The following is a 25167-nucleotide window of genomic DNA, read 5'->3' on the forward strand; positions in this document are numbered from 1 at the left end:
GCTCCCAGCTCTTCCACACGTCTGGCGAAAGTGATCGCCACTAGGCATAAGACTTTCATAGACAGGTGCAATAACGGGCAGCGGGCTAGTGGCTCTAATGATTTTGGAGTTAGAGTTGTGAGGACTAGGGAGGTGGAGGGGGTAGAGAGTGGCGACACCCTTTAAGAAGTGCTTAGTAATAGGGTAAGTAAACAGTGTCACTGTCTACTTTGACATGGAATGCAGCGATAGCGGCTAAGGTACCCTAATGGAACTGAGTGAAAGGCCAGTTTGTTTTAACTAAGGGATATTGTCTAGGACAGAAGGAAGCAGTGCCACTCTTGGATCGAATTGTTTTGCAGTGCACCAGGCCTTAAACCTGTTCCATTTGTGTGTGTAAGTTGTACAAGTAGATGATCTTCTGCATTGTAGTAGGACATTCTGGACTTGGGACAAGCACAATAGCTCTGAGTCTGAGAGCCAGACAGGAGCCATGCCCTGAGCAAAAGCATCCAGATGTTTGGGTGTCGTAGTTTGCCCTGTTGTTGTGCAAGCAGATTGTCAACGGGGGACAGTGTGATAGGGAGGCAGATGGACATCTGGAAGAGGTAACAGTACCGTGTCTGGACCATGCTGGGGCTATTAAGATTACTGTTGCTCAACTGAGAAGGACGTGTCATGCCCTGTGCAGGACGGATGTAGGTGGGAAGGCACAGGACCAGCATGCATGCCAGTCAAGGAGAAGGGCTCTTGCATAGGCCCACCCTTGAACAATATTTCATACATTTCTTGTTCCTGCCTGTGGCAATGAGGTCTAGGTTTGGGTAACCCCACTGTCAAATATGGTAAGCAGGATCTCACTGTTCAATTCCCACTCATGGTCCATGGGGAATCGTCTGGTAAGTTTGTCTGCTGTTGTGTTCAGGGAGCCAGGCACATATGAGGCAGAGAGGTGAATACTGTGGTGGATACACCAGTTCCACAGCTTGATGACCCTGGCGCAGAGAAAGGAGGAGTGAGCACCGTCCTGCCTGTTTATATAAAACATGCATGGTGTATTGGCTGTGGGAACCCCAACTGTAGTGTCTACGATGCATGGAAGGAAATAGAGGCAAGCGTATTGGACTGCACGGAGTTCCAGTACATTTACGTGAAGGTTCCACTCAGTCATGGACTGGAGACCCTGTGCCGTATGACATCGTAAGTGAGCTCCCCCCTGTGTGAGGGAGACATCCTTGGAAACAATATGCGCACGTGGATCCTGAATGAATGGGATTCCCGAGCATAGGTTTCTGGGTTGTGTCCACCAAATGACAGTCTTTCATCTTGGAAGGAACTGTGATTGGTAATGTCAATGTATGTTCGTGTGGCTTGTAAACAGCAGCAAGCCAATCTTCCAGACTTTGCATGTGTAGTCATGCATGTTTGACCACACAGGTGCATGCAGTCATGTGGCCTAGTAGCTGTAGGCATTGCTGTGCTGTGGTTTGTGCAGCAGTTCGTAAAGAGGTTACAAGTTTGGTGATGGCCTGGAAGTGATGGTGCAGGAGGGAGGCAGCAGCTGTTGTGGCATCAAGGTGAACTCTGATGAATTCCAGAAGCTGTGTAGGTTGTGTTATTCATTTCCGTGTGTTTATTTACAGGCTCAAACATTGGAAAAGGATGGGGAAGGAGGGTGGGTAAGGGGCAATGAAAAAGAGGATAATGTAGCAAGATCCGATTATCTCTGATGCCCATTTGTCGGTGGTAATTGCGAGCCATCATGATAGAAGGGGTGAAAGCAGATGGAGGGTTGATTGTGCTAGAGAATGGGAGAGATCTTCTGCACCCTTGAACAAAACTTCAAATGTGCTTGGCCAAGGATGAGGGTTGTGGTACTGGGGTTGACGGTGGTCGACAACAGTGCAGCCTCTGTCTGTATCACTTGTCATTGATCACGTGAGCGTGGCTGTTGAGAATAATACAAGTATCTTTCTCTGGTATGGCTGGTACCTAAACTGGCTTTTTTTGTGGCAGGCGTCTGCATACCCAAAGATTGCAGAGTGGCTTGAGACACCTTCATGGAGTGAAGCATGTCATTGGTCTTCTCTGCAAAAAGCTTTTTGGTGTCGAAAGGGACACCTTCCCCTGTGCTCTTAATCTCTTTAGGGAAGGAGTTGCACCAGGAGGCCTGTCTCATAGCTATTGCAGTGCCTGTGGTTTGAGGAGCTGCAGCCGCAATATCAAGAGCTGCTTAGAGTGCAGTGCATGCAATAGTTTGTTCCCCTGTGATGAGGACTTGAAATTGCTGTCTTTTGTCCTCTGGAAGATCTTTAATAAAGCCTGTAAACTTTGCACAGTTTTTGTGATCATATTTGGCAAGTAGAGCAGAGTAATTTGCAACCCTAAATTTGTGTGTGGCTGAAGAATAAACTTTGTGGCCAAAGGTATCCAGTCTCTTATTATCTTTATCTGCTGCACTAGACTGTTGCTGTTTTGGTCCTTTGATTTGCTGCCTCCACCACCAGAGGTTGGGACAGGATGGGTGAGATATTCTGAGCCCCTAGGAGGCACACAGTACTTGCGATCAGATTTCCTGCCTGTGGGCACTGCTACAGCTGGTGTCTCCCACACTGATTTTGCTGGGTTTAGAATCGCTGCATTAATGGGTAAAGCAACCTTAGTCAAGGCGGGTGGCTGTAGTATATTAGTCAACTTGTGCTGGGTTTTTGACACCTCCATTTAAACAGGTCTTGAAAATGGGTGTAATTATCCACTGTGTGTAGCAGTGAGGGTGGAACAGCCTCATTAGGTTGAGAAGACATGTCATCCAGTATGTCCTCCGGGAGATCAGCAACAGGTAAGTCTCATTCTGGCTCAGGGGGCTGTAGGGGTAATCATGGAGATTTGACAGTGCTCCTGTGAGGGGAGCCCTGTCATTTGCTGTAAGATGTGGTGGTGCCCCATGGGCTACAATACGGCCAGGGACCCCAGAGTGGTGGGGGCGGTGGCCCTGATGGGTGTTCACACCACTGAAGCAGGTTGTTGTAACAGGGCTAGTATGCAGGCTGTTTGTCAGTTCTATGAGCTCTTGAGGGAGGCAAGCAGTGAGGAGGAAAGCCTGCATCCTCCTCTGAGGAAAAGGGGGAAGTCTCTTGTGAACAGCCCTGGTGCCGTGCCTCTGAGGTAGATGAGAGGGGTGCCGCAAGCCAGAGGGAGCCTGACACCGAGGAGACTTGAAACTCTCTGTGCTGAGTATAAACCTGTGGTGTGGCCAGCTGTGGAACTGTAACCTGAGCTGGCAGAGCTGCAGAGTGCCTTGCAGGCTGGGAGTGATGAACGCTTGCCTTGGCACCATGCCATTGCACTGAGAGCAGACTGGCTGCCAGTGACGAGACAGCAAGAGAGGGTGGCTGCATCAGCTTCGGCACCGATGCTGCTTGAGGTGCCCGGAGCACTGACAGAGCTCACACTTTATCTATGGGGGTGGCAGAGATCTTGTTGAGAGCATTTTTTTTTTCCTCTTATGCGTTCTCTGTGGCAAAGGTGCCTGCTGCTTTTAGCAGCTTTGGGGACCTTGCAAGGACACCGTTCTGCTGAGCATGCCCCCTGTCCTGGGTCAGAGGCTAGTCAGAGAGACTTATCCATTATCAGGAGTCTCAACCTCTTTGAGCGCCCTGGATTGCATTTTGGAACAGTGGGCACACTTCTGAGGATATGCTCCTCGAACAAACAGCAGAGACACTGACTGTGTCCATCAGAGATGGGCACAGCCTTCTTGCAGGAAGCACACCTCTTGAAGCCCAGGGAGTCAGGCATTTCAACGGAAGCTGCCAAAAATGGCTGAAGCAGGTTTTCCACTTTTCCCTTTTTCTTTTCTTCTTGCAACAGTAAATAACTAACTGATAAAACTGTTCTTACGAACTATAAAACTGTGAGGAGTGCTGACAGTACAACTGCTGCCCTCTGCCTCCAGCCAGGGATGGTAGATGGGAACTGAAGGCTCTAAGTCTCGCGCACAGCTCTTTATATGGGGTTGGGATGTGTCCGCATGAGATGGGACAGGAGAGATAGGCTTGTGCATGTGCACTTGTGCATCGTGCAATCCAGAGGAACACGGCTGCAAAAACCTCCGTGCAAAGACACAGGGATGCACCAAGGCCTGGAGTGGAGTATCCATGGGAACAACTCTCAAAGAACTAAAAGTTTTGTATTCTCTGGCAACTAAAGCCCTCAAAATATACTAAGTCATATCTTTTAAAAGCAAGAATTTAAAAAAAAAAAATCTGTATGCCGCGGACTTTGTCTGATTAGGAAAGGCAACTTGAAGTTCATACCACAGCCTCAGACGGGGAAAGAGTTTTTGCCGACTTCTCATAGATGAGCTTTACCCATTCAACAAACAGGTCTATTGTCCTAGATCTGTGGTGTCCAATATGTTTGCCACCTCGCCACATGTGGCAAATAGGACACTGTGTCGTGGCAAATATGGGGGTGGCCAACCTGCAGCTCTTGAAGTCTCAGGAGGAGCTACACTTAGAGCTGCGTGTAGGGAGTGCTGTCCACCTGCTCCATGCACACCCCCCCCACTGCTTGCTGCGAGCAGCACATGGTGGCCTCTCCATCTGCGACTGTGGTGAATCACTGGCATTGAATTAGAACAAGGGGGTTGGAGGTGCCTGGCTCTGGGGGAGGGCATTTATTTAGAGCGAGGGGGTGGGCAGGGGTGGGAGTGCCCAGCTCTGGAGGATGGGGGAGGGCATTTATATACACATGGAATTAATAATATAACATGATGAATATGGGCTTAAACTGCAGTAAGGGAGGTTTAGGTTGGACATTGGGAAAAAAACTTCCTAACTGTCAGGGTGGTTAAACACTGGCATACATTACCTAGGGAGGCTGTGGAATTTCCATCACTGGAGATACTTAAGAGCAGGTTAGATAGACTTCTGTTGGGGATGGTCTAGATGGTACTTGGTCCTGTTGTGAGGATAGGGGACTGGACCTGATGACCTCTCGAGGTCCCTTCCATTTCTAGTGTTCTATGATTCTATGGCAAGATGACAGCCACAAGTGTGGTAATCTTTTAATTCCTGTTGGACACTGCTGTCCTCGAACTATTAACTATGGTACTAGTCACAGAACTTTCAGATATACAAAAACTAGATTAAGTACCTTGAAGATAACAGAAACAAATACATCTAACATGATACTGTACAGGGAATCATTTTAGCGAGCAAAGAATAGGCTTGATCTCACCCCAGCAACCTGGTACTATTGCTGAACTTCAGCGAAAAGGCATGCATTACCGACACCAGGTTGGGATGGGATGCAGTCTCCTTACCAACCTAGATACCGAAAAATATGGACATTCTGAAAGGAGTCTAGAAACAAACCTCAGCTGCAAAATGGCCTGACCAGTTTTAGATAAGTATCTTCAATCAGGGGAGACTTGCACTACAGCAGCTAACTCCTCACAAAGCTTGAAAGGGCTTCTTGGAGTCTGTTCAAGAAAGTAAGGCAGGATACTGAGTGGTAGCGAGGCACACCTGATGCAGCCAGGATGGGCTTCTTCAGTGTTGTTCAACTTACTATTTGTTTGAAGCAGGAAGAGAAGATTTACAGATTTAAATCCAGATGACACTAAGCAGGGGGACAGAATGAATGGCCAACTTGCAGTTATCTATTTCTGCAACTAGGACATTCTTAAGGAAGGCTATGGAAGTGGAGAGGAATCTTGGGGAGCGCATTCACTCTCTAGAAGGTGGCTCAGATTGTGAGACTGGTAACAGTAGTTCATCAGGTCCCAAACTGTAGATCATGGACCTGTTTTAACAAGTTACCAGCACCAGTGTTAGACTTGCTGAGGCGTAAAACACAAGCCCAAGGCCCACTATAGCTTAAACAGAAGTGATGGTTTTGATGTAGGTTTCAGCCCTGGGCAATGGAGCTCAGACTAGTCTCTCATCCCTCCCACTGCCACCCAACATCGTGCCTAGGGTGGCAGGGACCGGGTTATGACTTCACTCCACGTAAGGTCACGCAGTAATTTGTGTTTTCTTTTCAAAAGGGGGGTTGCACTGAAGTTTGATTTAGGCTATGCACTAGCACTTTTGTTGGTGTCACTTATGCTGTTCAGGGAGTATTAAAAAATTAAAACAAAAATGAAAAAAACAACCCTCTGAATGACAAGTTACAATAACTAAAGCACCAGGGTGGGCACTACTGCATCAGCAGAAGACGCTCTCTTGCCAACATACCTAATGAAGCTCCCCGGAGAGGAGTATCCAATCTGCATAGAGCTGCTATATTGAGCCACCTGACTTACAGAGGAAGACAGAGAGCTCATATATTTAGTTATTCAACAGGAAATTAAAAATGCATTGATCGCATTTTACAAGTATTTATTTGAGGAAGAAATTTCATGCTCTTTGGCAGGAAGGAGAAAAAAAAGACTAGAAATAAAATAGCCAGGGGGTGAACTTACTGTCACTAGAACCCTTTAAATCAAGAACCAATGTCTTCCCAAAAGATATCCTATTGCTCAAATAGAAGTGATGGGCTTGAGGCAGGCTGCACTGATGTTCTATAGCCTATGTTTTGCAGAGATAAGGCTAGAAGGCATCATCTAGTCTGAAGTATTAATTAGTACTGCAGACATATACTAAAGATTCCATGATTTGGTAGGCAGAGAACAGATTAGAGAAGGCATACTTTAAGATTTGCAAAGGAATTTTACTTTGTTTGTATCCTGAAATCTAACCATAGTTCATTAAATTGTGTCTTAGTTGCTGAGGTTTCTCTTAAGTATTTCAACAAAAACAACTGGTCTCAATCATCAAAGAGGTAGTAGACATGTTAGTCTGTATTTTCAAAAACAACAGGAAGTCCTGTGGCACCTTATAGACTAACAGATATTTTGGAGCACAAGCTTTTGTGGGCAAAGACCCACTTCATCAGATGCATGAGTGGGGCACATATAATTGAGAGCTTCAATTAAAGTATCACAGAAAACCATATAGAGGATGGTGCTATGACAGAGTTGCAAGAGCCTGAATGGAAAATGGCAAGCAATTATTATGGAATGAATACAGCTGGATCATCATAAGAATTCCAACAAGGCTGAAGCTCATACTGTGTAACCAATTTTCTTACCTGTAGCACATTGCTTTCTGCCTCCTCCCCAGTGATCACCTCTACCTTCTCCAGTAAGCACTTCTTTGCTGTAGCTTTAGTATAGGCTGCTGCAGACTCTGCCAGTGATTCTGAAATATTATTAGCTGAACAACATTTTACAAGTTTATTTTGGGAACTAGTCATGAATCCATGCTGTACATATGTATGCTCATGTGCACGTAGGCAGAGCCTACAATTTACTTGGATAAACTACCAATTAATGTTTCTCGCCTAGAGTATAACTGTCTTCTTCAACAGTCAGCCTGCCAGGTTTTCAGTGTGTAACCAACTGTGCTTTTATCAGGATCTAGAAATGGACATGAAGTTTGAGGAAAGCAGCTTTGTCTTTTCAGGGATATTTCCTCATCTTAAATACTGGTAAATGAAAATCAGCTCCACGGATTAACCGAGTATATCTAAGAGAATTGTGCAAATTGGCAAAACCTCTATTGGTATAACATTAGTGTCTCCACTGCTCACATTTGAAAATGTAGCCCTTTAACGTCTCTGACTGGCTCCTCACTGGCAACTTACACCTGAATTCCCATAGCTCCTACATGACCCGTACAAAACTGACTCTTTCATAGGGTTAGTGAACACCACTAATTTGAGTACATTGTTTTAGTTTTAGATATTACCTCAATAAAGGCTTTTTTTAAAAAAAATATTTCTGGAGCACGCAATTGTAATAGCAAAAACTCTGCCTACTTATTTTCAGTTTGTTACATCCAGCAAATACAGAACAGAATAAAAATAATTCCTTGCCACCAATCTTCTGATATCAAAAGAGGGCTGACAACACACCATCCGAATTCCTGCCACCTTCACACTCCTAATTCACAGGCAGGGAACAAGAGTAGCCCAGCAGTGCTAGAGCTATCCAGGCAGTTAACCCCCGCCCCCATTCCCAACCTTCAGGGGATCAAGGAACACCCCCTTCCACTTTTTAAAAAAAATGTTGGCTGGAAAGGAGATTTTATATATTAATACGGTAAATAAAACAACAACTGAAAGCAATTAAAAAGCATTAGGCATAATACAAGCAGTAACAGACTATTATTTTTCATAGAACTAGTTCTAAAAAAAAGCCACTATTCACCTTTCTCTGGTGTGGCCTCCTGTGAAGAAGGTTCAGAGCCTGATTCTGCAGCAGCATTTTCCTTGCTACTTTCTGTACAAGCTTCATTTGATTTTGGTGGGCTCTGTAGGGACATGAGGCAAAATAGATGAACTTCTGGATTTGCAAAAACAAGAGTACTAATGTGATTATTGAGGCAGTCTTCCATCTTTGGTAATTTTATAGAAGTACCAGTATCTGGTGTCCCCCATGGAGTACACGTTTCCTTAGTACAAATTGTAGCATTACTCCCAATTAGGAGGCATGCCAGCTGGGCGGGAGAGAGATGTACAGCACTGGAAAGAAAAGAATGAACTCCTTCCTAACAGTGTTGGCTGGACTAGTACTAGCTGCTGCTAATTCTGTGGTGCTGGGGTTGAAATTGAGGGCGTTGAATGCCTTTGGCAACAAGACAGCTCACTTCTCCAACAGACAAAATGATGGCTCATGGGTTGGACCCTGCATCCCTTGCAAGGAAGACTTATGTAACTCATCTGCTCCCTCCTCAGATCTGAGGCAGAGAGCGCTGGTGCCAAATGTCTCTCTGGGGAAGAAACAGCCCTGAAAGAGGGAAGCAAGCTTTGCTGTCACCGAAACACTTGATTTTGGGGATTGTGAGTGGCACACAGATCAGGTCAAATCTTTTGCACTGTTACTGGTGGCAAGGGACTGAGATACAGATTCCTAGAACACTGAGGCTCTGGGCACCTTAGCTGAAGGTCACCCATCACAATTTGGGCTCCTGGTAATATGAATTCAAAAATCACCTTCATTGACAGCTCTAAGAAACAGAAATTCATATGGCAGTCATGGCTTTTTAATTCAGCTGGAAAAGGACAGTTTACCTGTCAAGGCTGTGGCCTTCTTAATGATCAGACATCTTGTGTGGTCATCAGTGACTAACACAATGCTGCTCTAGAAGTTTAAAACCCAAAGCCTCTGCCTTATAAACAAGTTGGAAAACAACCAGCCTTGATGCCAACTGTTCAGTTAAATGCAAGACAGAGAAGTCTGACAAGATGGCAGAAAGCTACCCTGAATCTCTCTAATCCAGAACACTCTTGTCCAGTAACATCCATAATCTAGGATGTTTTAGGTAGCCGGACAACCACTTATCATCATGGGTGTGCTCAGGTTTCCCAGGATCCCATAAAATTTACTTATGGCCACCAGTCCTGGTTCTCAGTGTCGCGTGCTGCTATTTAGCTGTAATTTGCCCCAAATGTTTTCTAGGAATCCAGGATACAGTGGAAGTGTTGGTAATGAGCGAGACAATATTGACTTCCCGCAGTCCAGCATATTCTTTTGTTTGGCACCAGTCAGATCCCCAGGGTGCTGACTAGACAGGTTCAACCTGCATTAACGATCAGAAAGTTCACTAAGATAGATTGACAAGAGTGATTCACATGTGAGAATGTGTCAGGAACACAAACAATGCTCTTCTAGCTCGCTGACATGGTTAATAAGAAGGAATCAAGTGGCAATTGGTGGAACATTCTCTTTTAGGTCTTTGGATGGGAGCCACTAATGCACTCAAGACTCATGAGCAGCCCCAAGAAACAGTACTGACCAGACATGCATGAGGCATTCATACCATATAGAAAATACTCAAAAAAATATCACATTTAATAGACAACTAAAACTCACCAAAACTCTTTCACTCATGTTCTGTCCAAATATAAATTTGTTGCTAGAAGAATCTGCATTGTTTGTAGAGTTCTCTAAACTGGAGAGAAATATTTGCTCATTAATATACTGCAAACAGATGTTTTCATAAATCTTTAATATTTGAAGAACAGAGAAATTATCACTGGTTTGAACTACAATTTTCTGTTAAGTAAAACTATGACACAAGAATATATTTAATTAGGATGCAAAAGTGAGCAATGCAGCAATAACTGGTTTAGGGGACTAAAGTTCCCAAATACACTGTCCTAGAATAAAAAAGATATTTTAATCATAACTGGGGATTTTTTCTGAGTACTAGTGTCAAATACCAGTGTTTAAATTACACTCAGAAATGTGATCATCAACAAGTGTACCCTAAGAGTTTATCCAGTATCAAAAATACCTGCATATCTAAGCAAAAGGTTTAGTGACCTATTAAACTCAAAGCCCATTTTGATCATTTTCATTCTTACAGGGTTTAAAAAGTATAAGTTTCATATTTAAATCTGAAATTTTACAGTGTAGGGGTTCTGACCCAAGAATGAGTTGTTGGGGAGGAGCATTGCAAGATTGCTGTGTGTACCATGGGGAGAGGAAGTTTCATGAGAGGAAGACTAGACTTCACAGTCCATAACAGGTTTTTCCATGTCCATAAATTTGGTAGGGCCCTGAAGACGCTGTGTTCAGCTATTTACAGTAGTCAAGAGCATTAGTTCCAGGATTTGAGAATGATCTGAATGAGATTCGCAGGGCCACAGATGAAGTCTAGTAAGCATCATACACGTGCATGCCAATATATTGCCTGACTCAACGCAAGTCTGCACTAGCGTAGACGGGTTTTATTTTATCTTGAGTAACAGAGATTGCAAAGATAGGATCTTTATTTTCACACAAGGGCGCAAAGCACATGTGCAACAGCAATGAACACTGACATTCACAACTATCTGATCACACGTGCATGAAAAAACGTGTGCTCCAAGAGCGAGATCTGAATTAGCAGCCCAGTAAAATGAATGTGACATTTCACACTCTCCAGCATTACACACAGATTTTAAAGCAGGAAGAGACAATATGATCACCTTATGTGACTTCTGGAATAACACAGGCCAGAGACTTTAGCCAATGGTTCCTGCATCAAGCCCATAACTTCTAGCTGAACTAGAGCATTTCTTTCAAAAAGCCATCCAATACTGAAGACTTCAAAATGGAGAATCCACACCATCCAAGTTGTTCCAACGATGAGAAAAAAATTGCACCTTTTTCTAACCTGAATTTGTCTAATTCCATCCTTCTAATGCCTTTTTCCTTTACAAAAACTATTAGCTAACTTGCGCTTATCAACCAGCTTCACAGGTCACACTTTCCTTGGAGTTAATGGCTGAACAAAAGGGATGAAAGTGGTCTGGTTGTTAGCAGTCACTGGGCAATCAGATCCATGAAGCCTGAACAGCTTTTTGAGTATGTTTGATTCCTTCAGTGGAGGAGGGTCTTGGCAATGCCTGGTACCACATTCGTTTCAAGCTCTCTGCGAGCACAGGCAGGCTGTATTTGTCACACTCCTCACCTTCTGAAGCTATCCTCTGCAACAACAACAATATACTGAATTTTTTAAAAAACAAAAACCTAGGACTCTAAAGAACAAGGTAGCACCAACCCTGTTGAAACTGAACCCTGCCTCTGGTAAAGAGCATCACTACTATTAATGCTCTACATAGGCTACAGTAAAGTAAGAAGCTCTGAATTTATTTGCAGTCTTACTTGGAACTGATGTACTGGAGAAAGTAATTTGTTGCTGATGGTGTTTCCAAGCTTGGAAGTCCAGCACTCTGTACATCAGCTGTTTCATCGCTTTCATCTCCCAACTACAACAGAAATTGATATTTACACACAATTAACCATATCAAAACCAAGATAATAGAATCATGACGGGAGGGATAGCTTATGGTTTGAGCATTGACCTTGTAAACCCAGGGTTGTGACTACAATCCTTGAGGCGGCTATTTTGGGGTGTGCGGCAAATAGATGAAAAAAAATCTGTCAGGGATGGTGCTTGGTCCTGGGCAGAGGGCGGGGGACTGGATTTTATGACCTCTTGAGGTCCCTTCTAGCTTTATGAGATATACAACACCAGGGCTGCATCTACGCTGCGTTCCCCTTTTGGAGAAGGAATGTAAATCAAGGAGATCAAAAATGCAAAGGAAGCACTGATTTACAAATTTCATGCTTCATTTGCATAATCTCACACAATCAATCAATCAGTTTTCCAGAAGAGGCTTCTCCTTAAACAAAAACAGCTGTGTAGGTGAGGTTCCTTCAGGAAAAAGCTCTGTTTTCAACAGAACCCTTCTTCCTGAAGCAAAACAGTGTAGAGATAGCCTAGAACTTGAAGGAACCTCCAGAGGTCATCAAATCCAGTCCCCTGCCCTCATGGCAGCACCAAGCACCCTCTAGACCATCTCCGATAGATATTTATCTAACCTGCTGTTAATTATCTCCAGTGATGGAGATTCCACGACCTCCCCAGGCAATCTATTTCAGTGTTTAACCACCCTGACAGTTAGGAAGTTTCTCCTCATGGCCAACCTAAACCTCCCTTACAGCAGTTTGAGCCCATTGCTCCTTGTCCTATCCTCAGAGGCCAAGAAGAACAATTTTTCCCTCTCCTCCTTGCAACCCTTTATTAGGCACTTGAAAACTGCTATCATGTCCCCTCTCAGTCTTATCTTTTCTAAACTAAACAAGTCCAGTTATTTCAGTCTCTCCTCATAGCTTATGTTCTCTAGATGTTTAATCATTCTTGCTGCTCTTCTCTGGATTTGCTCCAGTTTGTCTATATCCCTCCTGAAATGTTGTGCCCAGAGCTGGACACAATACTCCAAATGAGGTCTAATCAGCACTGAGTAGAGTAGAAGAATGACCTCTCATGTCTTGCTCACAACACTCCTGTTAATGCATCCCAGAATCATGTTTGCTTTTTTTTGCAACAGCTTTGCACTCGACACCTATTTAGCTTGTGGTCCACTATGACCCCCAAATCCCTTTCCGCAGTACTCCTTCCTAGACAGTCACTTCCCATTCTGTATGTAAGAAGCTGGTTATTCCTTCTTAAGTGAAGTATTTTGCATTTGTCCTTATTAAACTTCATCCTGTTTACCTCAGTCCATTTCTCCAGTTTGTCAAGATCATTGAGGATTATGGCCCTATCCTCCAAAGCAGTTGCAACCCCTCCCAGCTTGGTAACATCTGCAAATTTAATAAGTGTACTCTCTATGCTAAGATCTAAAATCTTTGATATTGAATGGAACCAGTCCCAAAGAGACCCCTGCGGAACCTCACTTATTATACCCTTCCAGCATGACTGCAAACTATAACTTCTCTCTGAGAAAGGTGGGTGCATAACTGGCTGGATACCCATATCGTAGGCATATCTAAGTTGTATTTGTCTAGTTTATTGATAAGACGATCATGTGAGACCATACCAAATCAGACCTTTTTCTCACACGAAGTATATACCTTTGCCTCTATCCACTCTTAACAAAAAGGTCAATGTGTATTTCCCTTTGCAACAAATTTCTCACTGTAAGCAGTATCCCTGTAGGAGTGCCTATGTACTGAATTCATAGATCCCTAAGTTAATACCAGAGACACGTTCAAGTAGTACAATAATTGTTTGGAAAATCGTATTGGTCTGTATCACCCCCTTTTATATCAAGTCTATCACATTTTCATACTATTTGGGCTATGGTATCCCTCTGTAGTTCTGGCCAATACAGTGCCTGCCGGGTCATTTAGGATTCACATGCTCCCACTGGCCTCATACACGCCGCATGCCTGCATAAAACTCCTTTACTGAGTTGTCAGTATCTCTCATTAACCTAATTCAATTAGCCTGTGCTTAGGCAGAAGACTGTTTTTCCCCCGGCTTCTCTCTTTTTACCAGTGTAATACACTTGGGATCTGTACTGCACCAACTGGGCATGGAGGCACATCTGCAGGTTCAGTGGAAAGGGGGACTATATAATTTCCAAACCAGCAGTTCAAAAGAAACACTCAATTCCCCAGTTTATTTGCACAACACCACAGTGACCAACTACACTTCACGTACAAATCCTGAATTTCCCTATGGAAATCAAAGCTTAAGCACAGTTACCCTAATGTCAACAGTTATGTATAAATATAAGATTTGCAAATGCATTTTAGGTGGCTGCTTTAGAAAATGAAGCCTTGCATATGCATTCAAACAGAAGGAATTCATAATACATGTTTTGACATCTGAAATAGGAAGGTAATATGAACCGTAATTAATGCTTAATATTGCCCCACTACCCAGCAGATAGAACAGTTACAAAAGGTAGGTAACAGCTGGTAATGGGGGTGACCTGATGCCAAATGAACTATGTCCACAGCTTTATGGCTTCTGTGCTCAGGGATGGTGGACGCAGGTCCCACTTGGAGGCAATGAGCTGCCCTCTGGTCTTGTCTCCCCTCCAGCCCCCTACTTCCCTTTATGGGATGTAAAACACAGTCCCCTCAAGACCGTTCTTTGCTTTCTAGATGGTAGTAGGGAAGGGGACTGGCAGCAAAAGGGGATAACACTGATGCAGTGCTCTGAACAGATACTGCAGTACTGGGTGCACAATACAATCCGGACAGCTCAAGTGCCAAAGCTGACTCTTATACATAAGGAGTGTGCACAGATGTATGTCCTGCTCCATTTTTGTCAACTGTTCCAAGCTTTATAAATACAGCACTTGTCTCAAATATTGGTTTCAGCCAGGCACCTCAGGTAGCTACTGTGAGGATTGCTGGCCAGCAGTCAGCTTTCTCCAGCTGGTATGAAGCCTGGGCACTGTAATATGTCCAGTCGCTGATTTAAGTCCCATCCAGGACTAACTATTATACTAAGGGAAACTACAACAATTTTCAACTATTTATAAGGGGAAAAGTTCATACAGGTTTGGGCAGAGAAGGTTTGATGATGCCAGCAGCAGTTCCAGCACAATTGCTGTTGATGAGAAGGAACTGACGGTGTGGAAAGGCAGCAACATCCCTAATACTGTTGCACATACATGCCACTCCCCAGAGTGCCAGAGAGTCGGTCTCCTATGGATACAACTGAGGGAAAAACTTCTAGGACCAGTGCATGTGGTGAGCACAGTTACCTAACATGGCATTTCAAGCCCCTAGGACTCAGAAACCAGTTTATTTATGTTGGATGTTTTCACCTGGTATAGCTACTTTCATTTAAGTTCAACAACCACATAATCTTTGTTTTTTCTGATTAACTACATACCTTAACTCTGTCTCTTAAGTTTTGACCAAATACAAATGCTTGCTGTGCATTATGCTCGGATTTCTCACCATTTTCGTCCTCTGAAGTATTGTTAGACTCGTTTTTCTGGCACTGTCTCACCTGAAGAAAAAAAAAATACGGAGAAAAATTAGGCCTAGAAAAATTTGATCAATTTGTTGAAAACTATAGTTTTTCATTTCCAATAATTTTCGTTAATGCTAGGCACTAGGAACATACATCATAGAATTATAAAAGATATGGGTTGAATGGGTTGCGAGAGATCATTCCAGAGAGGGCGCTGTCAAGCCTGGCCTTGAAAACCTTTAAGCATGGAGATTCCACCACCTCCCTAGGCACCTCAATTCAGCGCTTCACTATGTTCATCATGTAGTTTTCCTAATGTCCAACCTAAACCTCCCCCACTGCAACTTGAGACTACTGCTTCTTATTCTGTCATCTGCCACCACCCAAAATAGTTTGAGTTCATCTCCTCTCTGGAGACCTCGTAAGGTAGTTGAAGGCTGTTCACAAATCACCCCTCATTCCTTGCTTCTGTAGACTAATAAGAGCAGTTCCTTCAGCCTCTCCTCTTTAATTATGTGCCCCAGCCCCCTAAATCATTTTTGTTACCTTCTCCTGGACTCTCCAATTTGTCTACATTCTTTCTGTAAAGGGAGGAAAGCAGGTCCTGGAAGGACATCACCTTGCCCTCCAGCATGAGAGCAGAGAACTCCTCCCTGAGATTTTCAGGGAGGACCTTTCAAAATTTGAGGGCAGTGGGCTATAACTGTAGCAACTGAGGATGACCATCTGGCTAGCCACCTGAGGAATGACGCCCCCTATCAAACAGATCTTTCTACCAAAGAGGTCTAGCTGCCTTGCCTCTTCGGACTTGGGCACTGGGGCCTGCTGGGCTTGGTGCTCTCTCTCTCATTTACAGTGTCCACCACCAGGGAGCAAGGAGGCAGATGAGTGTACAGGTACTCATAGCCCTTTATAGGCGTGAAGTACTTTCATCCTATGAGATGAGCAGTTGAGGGGGGGAGTGGGGTTTGGAGGCTAGCAACTGCCACATGGCAGAAGCAGCATTCATCATACAGACTGTTTGAAGGGAAGTGCCACCATGAATGGGCCCTCAGAGGTCAAGATGCTGGAGGTACAGTTAACCGACTCAGTAACTCCTCCACTGGAAGATTAAGGATGGTGGCCACAAGGCAGAAAAGCTCCTGAACCATTCTGTAGGACATGGGCAGAGGCCCTGAGGCTGATGTGTCTGCTATGGCATCACATGGGGAGGAGCTGGAGGAAACTAAAAGGGATAACACTGTTTCAGGATCCTAGGAGAGAGGAAGTAGGGAGGCAGGAGGCTACTAGCTGCTTTTGAAGTAGGCATTGTATGCGACTGGGCCAAGGGCAACATGCCGGTTGATTTGTGATAGTCCCAGGGCTCCCAGCATGGGTACAGGGCTGGAGGCCTCTGTTCAGCAGCAGGGTCCTGTTTCAGGTCCTGAGAGTCCAACACCAGAAAGTCCTGGAATGAGGCCAGAGAAGAACGGAAAGGCTGAGGAGGAATCATTCCCATAGGAGCCACTGGAGCATCATGGCCAACAACTGACTTGGGGTGTGGAGTCTCGCAAGGCTGATGAGGCAAACAGCGGTGAGGAGAGTGAGAATGGTACTAGGCCAAAGGCTACTGAGAACCAGACAGGAGGTGAAGAGAATGTTGTCAAATAGAGTGGTGACAAGGCAGGAAAAATAGACCGACGACAAGACAGGGACTGGCACCTGAAGTGAGATCAGTGCCAAGAGGCATCCTGGCATGGGGAAAGGGATCAATGGGGGGAGTGGGACCACTATCAAGAACAAAACTGATGCTGGGATCAAGATGGGCAAAAAGAACAAGACCAGTGTCAAGACAGGGACCGGCCTTGAGAATAGGACCAGTGCCGAGACAGAGGCCTGCATCCAGAGCAAGATCTGTGCAGGGAGTGGAACACCAAGGAGCTGAGGCCTTTGACGCCACAGAAGACCGAGGGTCCGGTTGCAAGGGTCTTGACGAGGACAGCCAAACCAGAGTGGGAAGTTAGACTGGGTACAGAAGGCATCCAGATTCTGGAGCCCAGAGAAGAGTGTCAAGGAGACAGTATCAGCATAGGTGAGGCATACAGCCAAGTGTTGGAGTGGGAGGATGAGCATGCTGAAGATCTGGAATGGGAGGAGCCTGCAGCAAAAGCCTTGGATGGAGAACAGACTGGCACTGAGCAGGATAGAGAAATAGGCTGCAAGGGCAGCTGGCACCCTAAGTCAGAACAGTGGCGACTTGGATGGCCACGCTCGGACCTGGGGCAGGCCCGACAAGTCAAACGGTTGGGCAATGGCACCTGGGCAGGTGTACATAGAAGCAAAGGCTTACCCTGGGACACACATCAAGGGGCAGGGATGTCAGTGCATGTTAGGAAGCTCGTGATTTCTATGAATTCCTGGGCCGCTTGGTTCATATTAGGTGTTGACAGATCACCTCTGGGAGAGTCCAGGATTACTGGGCTCAGTACATGGAACACAGGGTATCAGGACTGCAGGCCCTGGGAGTGCCTGATACCTTCTGCACCAAGGATGCTGCCACTGGAGTTGGTGCTGACAACTTGGGCTTCTTGGAAGTGCACACCAAAGTGTGGGAGCAGAGCTACACCAGAAATTTTGGGCAAGTCGAGCCTTTCTTTGGCTCCAAGCCCAGAGATGAGAGCAGTGTGCTGTGCATGGGAGATGGAGGTGCAGATCACTGCTACAGCGGCTGACGTGCTGACTGCATGAAGAGTTGCCAGAACTGAAAGTGACTGTCTGGGCCTTGAAACTCCTACAAATGCAACACTTACCACTTGATGAGCCTGACCCAAACAATGAAGGCAGGGGTTACAAGGGTCACTTGTTGGCACTGTCTTTAAGCAGCCAGAGTACTGCTTAAAGTCATGGGATCTTTTCATCCCTAAGGGGGACAGTAGGAGAAGGGAAAAAACAAAAACAAACCTTCCCTACCCAAGGAACTGAGAAGACTAACTGAATTGAAACCATAGTATGCTAAATGCACCTATTTGCACAGAAAAGGCTAAATATTTTTGTTGTAGCAACAGGTGCTTGACTGAAACAACAGGACAGCAACCACAGGCATTAAGAAGAACTGAGGGGCGTCATGTTGGCTGGGTCATATATAGGCGCCACTCCAGGAGGCTCCCCAGCTGATCCAGCTAGCTAGTTGCTAGGGAAAACTTTACAACAGCTGTGCATGTGCACACACACCTAATCCGAATACATAGGAGCAAGCACTCAAAGAACTGTTTAAATACCTGTGGAAATCAGGGTCTCCATGCTGTGACTCCATATTATGCAATCAATGTAGTGTGTGTAGAGCAGGTGCTAGGGGTCAGAAGATGAGTAATACTGTGGGGCCAAACTGAAAACAGGACATTATATACCTTCAAGTCAGCAGCACTGCTACGGGTACATGCATGGCCTCATTTCCTACTTTTTTCGCTGATCTGGACCAAATGTTTCCTCAGCTCCCTAGCCATCTTGGCTAACAGCCATTTAGGGACCTATCCTCCATCAATAACATCAGGATCACATAGAATAGTTCATCTAAATAACCAGTGATAACATAAGGCAGTGGTTTCCAACCTTTTCAGTAACATGTCACACTTCAATGTGACAGACAATTCCACGGCACACCCACTTTTTTCAGCTGAACTGATTGCTCATAAACGCCACGTTTACAGTAAACTCTCATAACCAGCAGCCCCAGGACTGGAAAATTGCTGGATATTCCAATATTCTGGATACTAGAGAGGTATACCTAGCAATCCATAACACTAAAGAAAAACAATATTAGATATTAAGAAACAAAAATGTATGCAGAGTACTTTACCAACAACAGTAGTATTGTACACTGTAAGCTTATACTATATTTACCTGTATTTACTTTCACTATAGTTTTAGAAAATGTAACTAACATTTATTTATGGTTAAAATGCCAGTTAGGTGAGCATTCAGGATGATAGAATGCTGGATACCAAAGAGTTTACTGTCCTTACATTTATTATGCTTATGGTCTTACTAGAGATGTTCCCAACACAGTAGTACACACAACAAGCTAAACAAGAATCAAATGGGATACCGAGTAATCAAGTAACCACTGAAATGTTCAATTACTCTCAGGGTGGGGAGGTGGGTCCAGAGAGCAGGTTCCTCTTCCTATCAGCCTGTTGGAGCAGGGATGAGGCATTTAAACTGCATCCCAGCTGCAACAGGGTTCCATGCTCCCTTCCGCCCCCCACCCCCTTGCCTCAGCGTGGAGAGAGAGTGAGCTCCCTGCCAGCCCATTTGGAATGGGAAGCAGTATTTCAGCTTCCTCTCAGCACTAAGTCTCCTGCAGGGTCAGTATTTTCCCTCATACTGTGGAGGGAAACTGATGAAATTTCACAGCACACTTTGACAGTTCTCAAGGCACACCGTTGTGCCTTGGCACACTGGTTGAAAACCACCAATGAAAGGTTGGAAGAAAGACTTTACAGAATGGCGAAAACTAGACACCTCTTAGGCCTATATACACAGATTCTTTAAACTGCAGCGTTCCAAATACATTCACAAGGATCAGTTCTAAAAAGCAATTGCAAGTTTCCACTTAATTGCAGCCTTTTTTTTTTTCTTTAAAATATGACATCAACAAGTGGTCATAAAAATGAAGTAGGCAGGGGGAGAATTATGATGCCCGATACACATACACTGCAGGCTGCTTACAAATTCCCATAAGCCCTTGCTTTCATTGGTATATAAATTTATCAGACTTGAAGGCATAAGTCTGAAATTTTCCATGTCTGCTCTGCACAGATTTTTTTTTTTTTTGCAGTGCTTCAGTGAAATTAAGCCGCTTCCACTACACAGACTCAGGTCAGAAACTTCCTCCTCCCCTGGGCAATGACAAAAAAGCAGCAGCATTCACTAGTTTAAGGGGCTGATTTCCTGCCCCACTTCTCTTAGCCTTTGTCACTACACTACTTTCCAAGCTGCTAGCTCACCATCCTGGATTTCTAGTTTCCCAGGTGCAAGCCACATTTCCAGCTTCATAGAACCATGCAAGAAGTAGACACTAGAATATAACTGGGGGAGGAGGAGGGATAGCTCAGTGGTTTGGGCATTGGCCTGCAAAGCCCAGGGTTGTGAGTTTAGTCCTTGAGGGGATCACCTATGAATCTGGTGCAAATGGGTTTAAAAAAAAAATCTGTCAGGGATGGGTTCTACTGTGAGTGTAGGGGACTGGACTCTATGACCTCTGAAGGTTCCTTCCAGTTCTGTGAGATAAGTGTATCTCCAACTAGCTCTCCCTTTGACAGAAAGCTGGACAGCAATGAGTAGCTGCAGAGCAGAGACAAAATTAAAACTTAGTAAACTCCATGGCAAAATATTTGTGAAAATGCTAAATTCTATAGCTATAGAATTGGAATCCATAGGGTCCTGACTGAGATGAATGGGATAGTTTACACCTTTCAGTTTCCAACAGATTCACTGCACCTATTAATGCTGAAATGTGAACAGAGGACATCTCCACAGTTAAGCATGACTTTAATGGCAGCTCACATTCTGGAACACAATTCTGTGACAAGAAGTACATTTCACAGCCCTAAACCACACAAACTGATGAGAACACAGTGTAACTACATTTTATATACTATTTGTTCTATAGGCTTCATCCATTAAGAGTACAGGATGGACATGGGGCAAAAAGAGACAAGCACAAATAATTCTCTGGTTCTGTTACTGGCTCTACTACAGATTTTGTACATGTTTGATAAGATTATCAATGTGTATACACAGAAGGCCACATTAAGATTGCACTGACAATCTATATTTTGGCATTTTTAACATTTTGAATGCTTAAAATCTGACAACAGTTTCTCAGTAGAGGCTCTGTTATACACATCTTGACCCAAGAGTAATATATTTGCATTAAGAGCTAATTTCTCCACCTATGTGCCAGTGAAATGTACCTGCTACAACCCCTCCAATACAGAGAAAAAAGCTGATTGTCCAGCTGGAGACAGAAGCAATTGTAAACACCAAAGAGGTAGCCTTTGCATTTTGTTGTAACATGCACTGCGAACAGCTTTGTGCAAGTCCAACAATAACACTGTTCCAAGTCATCTTCATCAAATGGAAAGAAAAATATATAGGTTTGTACATTTTAATTCCATAATGTACTCAATCGTTAAGATCATCACTCAACTCCTGCATACGAGGAGCCACAGAATTTCAACCAAAAGCTCCTGCAACAACCACAGTAACTGGCTGGTGTCTTTCAAAAAGACACCAACAATACAGACTAAAAATTTCAAAAGAAGGAACACCCACAGCAACCATTGGAAGCAGTCCAGTGGCTAATTACCCAAATTGTTAAAAACATATAACTTATTAAACATCCTATACTTTTGTCGTCTTGACCAAAGAGCCTCCTGCTATCAGAAATCTTGTCTCCATGGGAGTATATTTCACAGATTGTGATAAAGTCACATCTTGCAGTTCACCTAGGTACAATGAACTGATAGATTCCCTAGTGTCGCACCATGAAGGCAGGTTTTCCAAGCTTTAAAGGATTCTTATAACTTTTCTGGATTTTTTTTTTTTTAAATTATGGATACCAGAACTGGTCACAACATCCAGTAATTGTCTTATTAATATCATATACAGAGGTACTATCACCTCCTCACTTCTACTCAATGTTCCCCTGCCTATAATGTGTTCTGCAAATGGATGCAAAAATTCTGCCCACAAGTGGAAAAAAAGAGTAGAGGGAACCCTGCTGTTCAGTACACGGGGAGAAGAGTCTGGTCAGAAACTAGGATACATATGGGGAAAGTTCTCAAGACTTGTGCGAAAAGGGCTATGATCAGGACATGCCACAGTGCAGAGCAAAGATAAAGGAGCTGAGGCAGGTATACCCTAAGGCGAGGCAGGCAAACAGAGCCGATTGCTGCGCTTGATGATGATCACCAGCTCCATAGCAAAGAACCCTATGGATACTTTGGAGGACACACAAGCAGTAGAAAGAGGACCTAACCCAGAAGATGAAATAATTGATGAAGCTGAGCTAAACAAGGATGTGGAGCTCTCAACAGGTTGCCCAATAGGGCTGGCAGTCAGGAACTATTCTTCACTCCTCTGGTGCATAGTCAAGCTCAGCAGCTACTCTCTGGGGAGCAGGAAGACAAGATGCAGGGTAAGTGGCTGGAGCTTGTGGACTGCATCTGTAGGCACAGGGTATACAAAAAGAGAAGTTACTCACCGTAGTAACGGTGGTTCTTCGAGATGTGTCCCCGTGGGTGCTCCACCATAGGTGACGGCTTGGCCGGCGCCGCAGATCGGATCTTCCAAGCAGTTTCTGCCGGACCGCGCATGCGCCGGCGCGTGCCGCTCCCTGGCGCGCTCCTGGCCATGTGCGCGATCCGGTCCCCGACAGTTCCTCGACCAACCGCCTCGGTTGCCCCTGCAAAACACTAACAGAGATGCAAAGCGGGGAGGATGGGCGGGAAGTGGAGCACCCACAGGGACACATCTCGAAGAACCACCGTTACTACGGTGAGTAACTTCTCTTTCTTCTTCGAGTGTCCCCGTGGGTGCTCCACCATAGGTGACTACCCAGCAGTAACCCAGATAGGTGGTGGGTAATCGGATTATGTGCAGCTGGTCCCCGAGAGGACCGCTGCAGAGAGACGGGTATCCTCTTGGAATACCCTGTGAAGGGCGTAATGTTTGGCGAACGTGTCGTAGGATGACCAGGTCGCCGCTCTGCAAATGTCTTTCAATGCAACGCCCTTGAAAAAGGCTGTTGATGCTGCCACCGCCCTGGTGGAATAAGCCCTGGGAGTGGCCGACAAAGGAGTCTTTCTGAGCTCGTAGCACATTTTTATGCAGGATACAATGTGCTTTGAGATTCTCTGCGATGAGAGACCTTCTCCTTTAGATTTGGGAGCGAGGGAGACCAGGAGTCTATCCGTTTTTCGGAAGGACTTGGTCCTGTCTACGTAGAAGGCTAGCGCCCTCCTCACATCCAGGAGGTGTAGGCGCGCCTCTTCGCTGGAGTTATGAGGCTTTGGATAGAACGAGGGTAGAACAATAGGTTCATTGATGTGAAACTCGGAAGAAACTTTGGGAACAAAGGCTGGATGCAGCCGTATGGTTACCGCCTCCTTGGAAAAGACAGTGCAGGGTGGCGTTGCCATGACTGCCGCAAGCTCGCTCACCCGACGGGCTGACGTAATTGCAAGAAGAAAGGTCGTCTTTACTGTAAGGAGGCGAAGGGGAACCGTGGCCAAGGGCTCGAACGGTGGTCCCATGAGTGTGGTAAGCACCAGGTCCAAGCTCCACGAAGGTGGAATCGGTTTCCGAGGGGGGTACAGGTTTACCAACCCTTTGAGGAACCTGGTAACCATAGGGTGGGCGAACACCGTGTGCCCTCCCTCCTCATGTCTGAACGCCGAGATGGCGGCAAGGTGGACCTTTAACGAGGATAGCGAGAGTCCTGCTCTCTTGAGGTCCAGTAAATACTCTAGAATTGTAGGTATAGGCACCGAAAGGGGGGCCAGCTGCTTGGTAGAACACCAAGCCATGCAGCGAGTCCATTTTTGTTTGTAGGTTTTCCTAGTGGAAGTCCTCCTGCTACTTTCTAGGACTTGCTGTACTTCCACTGTGCATGTGCTCTCTAGGGAGCTGAGCCATGGATTAGCCACGCTTGCAGTCGCAGGCTTTCGGGGTGCGGATGCACTATGGACCCCTGGGCTTGCGTGAGCAGATCCGGCGCCACCGGAAGAAGCATCGGTGGGCGGTCCGACAGGCGCAGGAGTAGGGGGAACCATGGTTGGCGATCCCATGTTGGGACTATCAGGATCATCCGAGCCTTGTCTCTCCTGGCTTTTTGCAGAACCTTGTGGATCAGCACTGCGGGGGGAAACGCGTAAAGCAGGGGGCCTCCCCACAGGATCGCGAACGCGTCCCCCAGGGACCCCCGGCCCAGCCCTGCTCTGGAGGAGAATCGTGGGCACTGTTTGTTGTGCTGAGTGGCAAACAGATCTATTTGGGGAAACCCCCATGCGTGGAAAATCGGCCGTAGATGATCGGGACGGATCTGCCACTCGTGGGTGAGCGCAAAACGTCTGCTCAACTGGTCTGCCTTCACGTTGTGCGTGCCCGGCAAGTAGGAGGCTCTCAGGATTATATCGTGGGCGATGCACCAGTTCCATAGGCGGATTGCTTCCGCGCATAAGGTACGGGATCGAGCTCCTCCTTGCCTGTTTATGTAAAACATGGTGGAGGTATTGTCTGTACTGATCCCGACGACTTTGCCTTGTATACGGTCTCGAAAGTGTTTGCAGGCGTTGAACACTGCTCTGAGCTCTAAAACATTGATATGTAGAGACTGTTCCGTGGGTGACCACAGTCCTTGAGCCACCTCTTCGCCCATGTGCGCTCCCCACCCTATGAGGGAGGCATCCGTAGTGAGGAAAACCGATATTTGCGGCTGATGGAAGGGTACCCCTGTTAGCAAGTTCCCGGGGTTTACCCACCATTGCAGGGATTCGCGCACCCCAGGTGGGGGCGACACCACCCTGTGAACGGTGTGTACTGCCGGCTTGTATACACTTGCCAGCCAATGTTGCATGCTGCGCATGTGCAACCTGGCGTTCTGTACCACAAACGTAGCCGCTGCCATGTGGCCCAGCAGCTGCAAGCACGTCAAGACCGGCACCGTAGGGCTGAAGGTGATGACCTGCACGAGGGAACCGATGGCTCGAAAGCGAGCCTCTGGTAGGTATACTCTCGCCGAGACCGAGTTTATGCGAGCCCCTATGAACTCTATGTCCTGTGAGGGGTCTATCTTTGATTTTGCCAGATTGATAACCAGGCCAAG

The 25167-nt window shown here is 45.6% G+C and overlaps 1 protein-coding gene across 2 annotated transcripts in view; it reads right to left on the minus strand.

Annotated features, from left to right (window-relative positions):
- RANBP3 (RAN binding protein 3) overlaps positions 1-25167 on the minus strand; it is a 145632-nt gene that overhangs the window by 32332 nt on the left and 88133 nt on the right. For both annotated transcript variants that reach the window (XM_074977951.1, XM_074977952.1), the window contains 5 exons: positions 15216-15335; positions 11681-11784; positions 9902-9980; positions 8237-8339; positions 7117-7241 (listed from right to left, as the gene is read on the minus strand). In XM_074977951.1, the coding sequence (XP_074834052.1) occupies positions 7117-7241; positions 8237-8339; positions 9902-9980; positions 11681-11784; positions 15216-15335 (531 nt within the window). The remainder of the gene's footprint in view (positions 1-7116; positions 7242-8236; positions 8340-9901; positions 9981-11680; positions 11785-15215; positions 15336-25167) is intronic.

The sequence above is a fragment of the Carettochelys insculpta genome, chromosome 27, assembly GCF_033958435.1.
Source record: "Carettochelys insculpta isolate YL-2023 chromosome 27, ASM3395843v1, whole genome shotgun sequence".
NCBI lineage: Eukaryota > Metazoa > Chordata > Testudines > Carettochelyidae > Carettochelys > Carettochelys insculpta.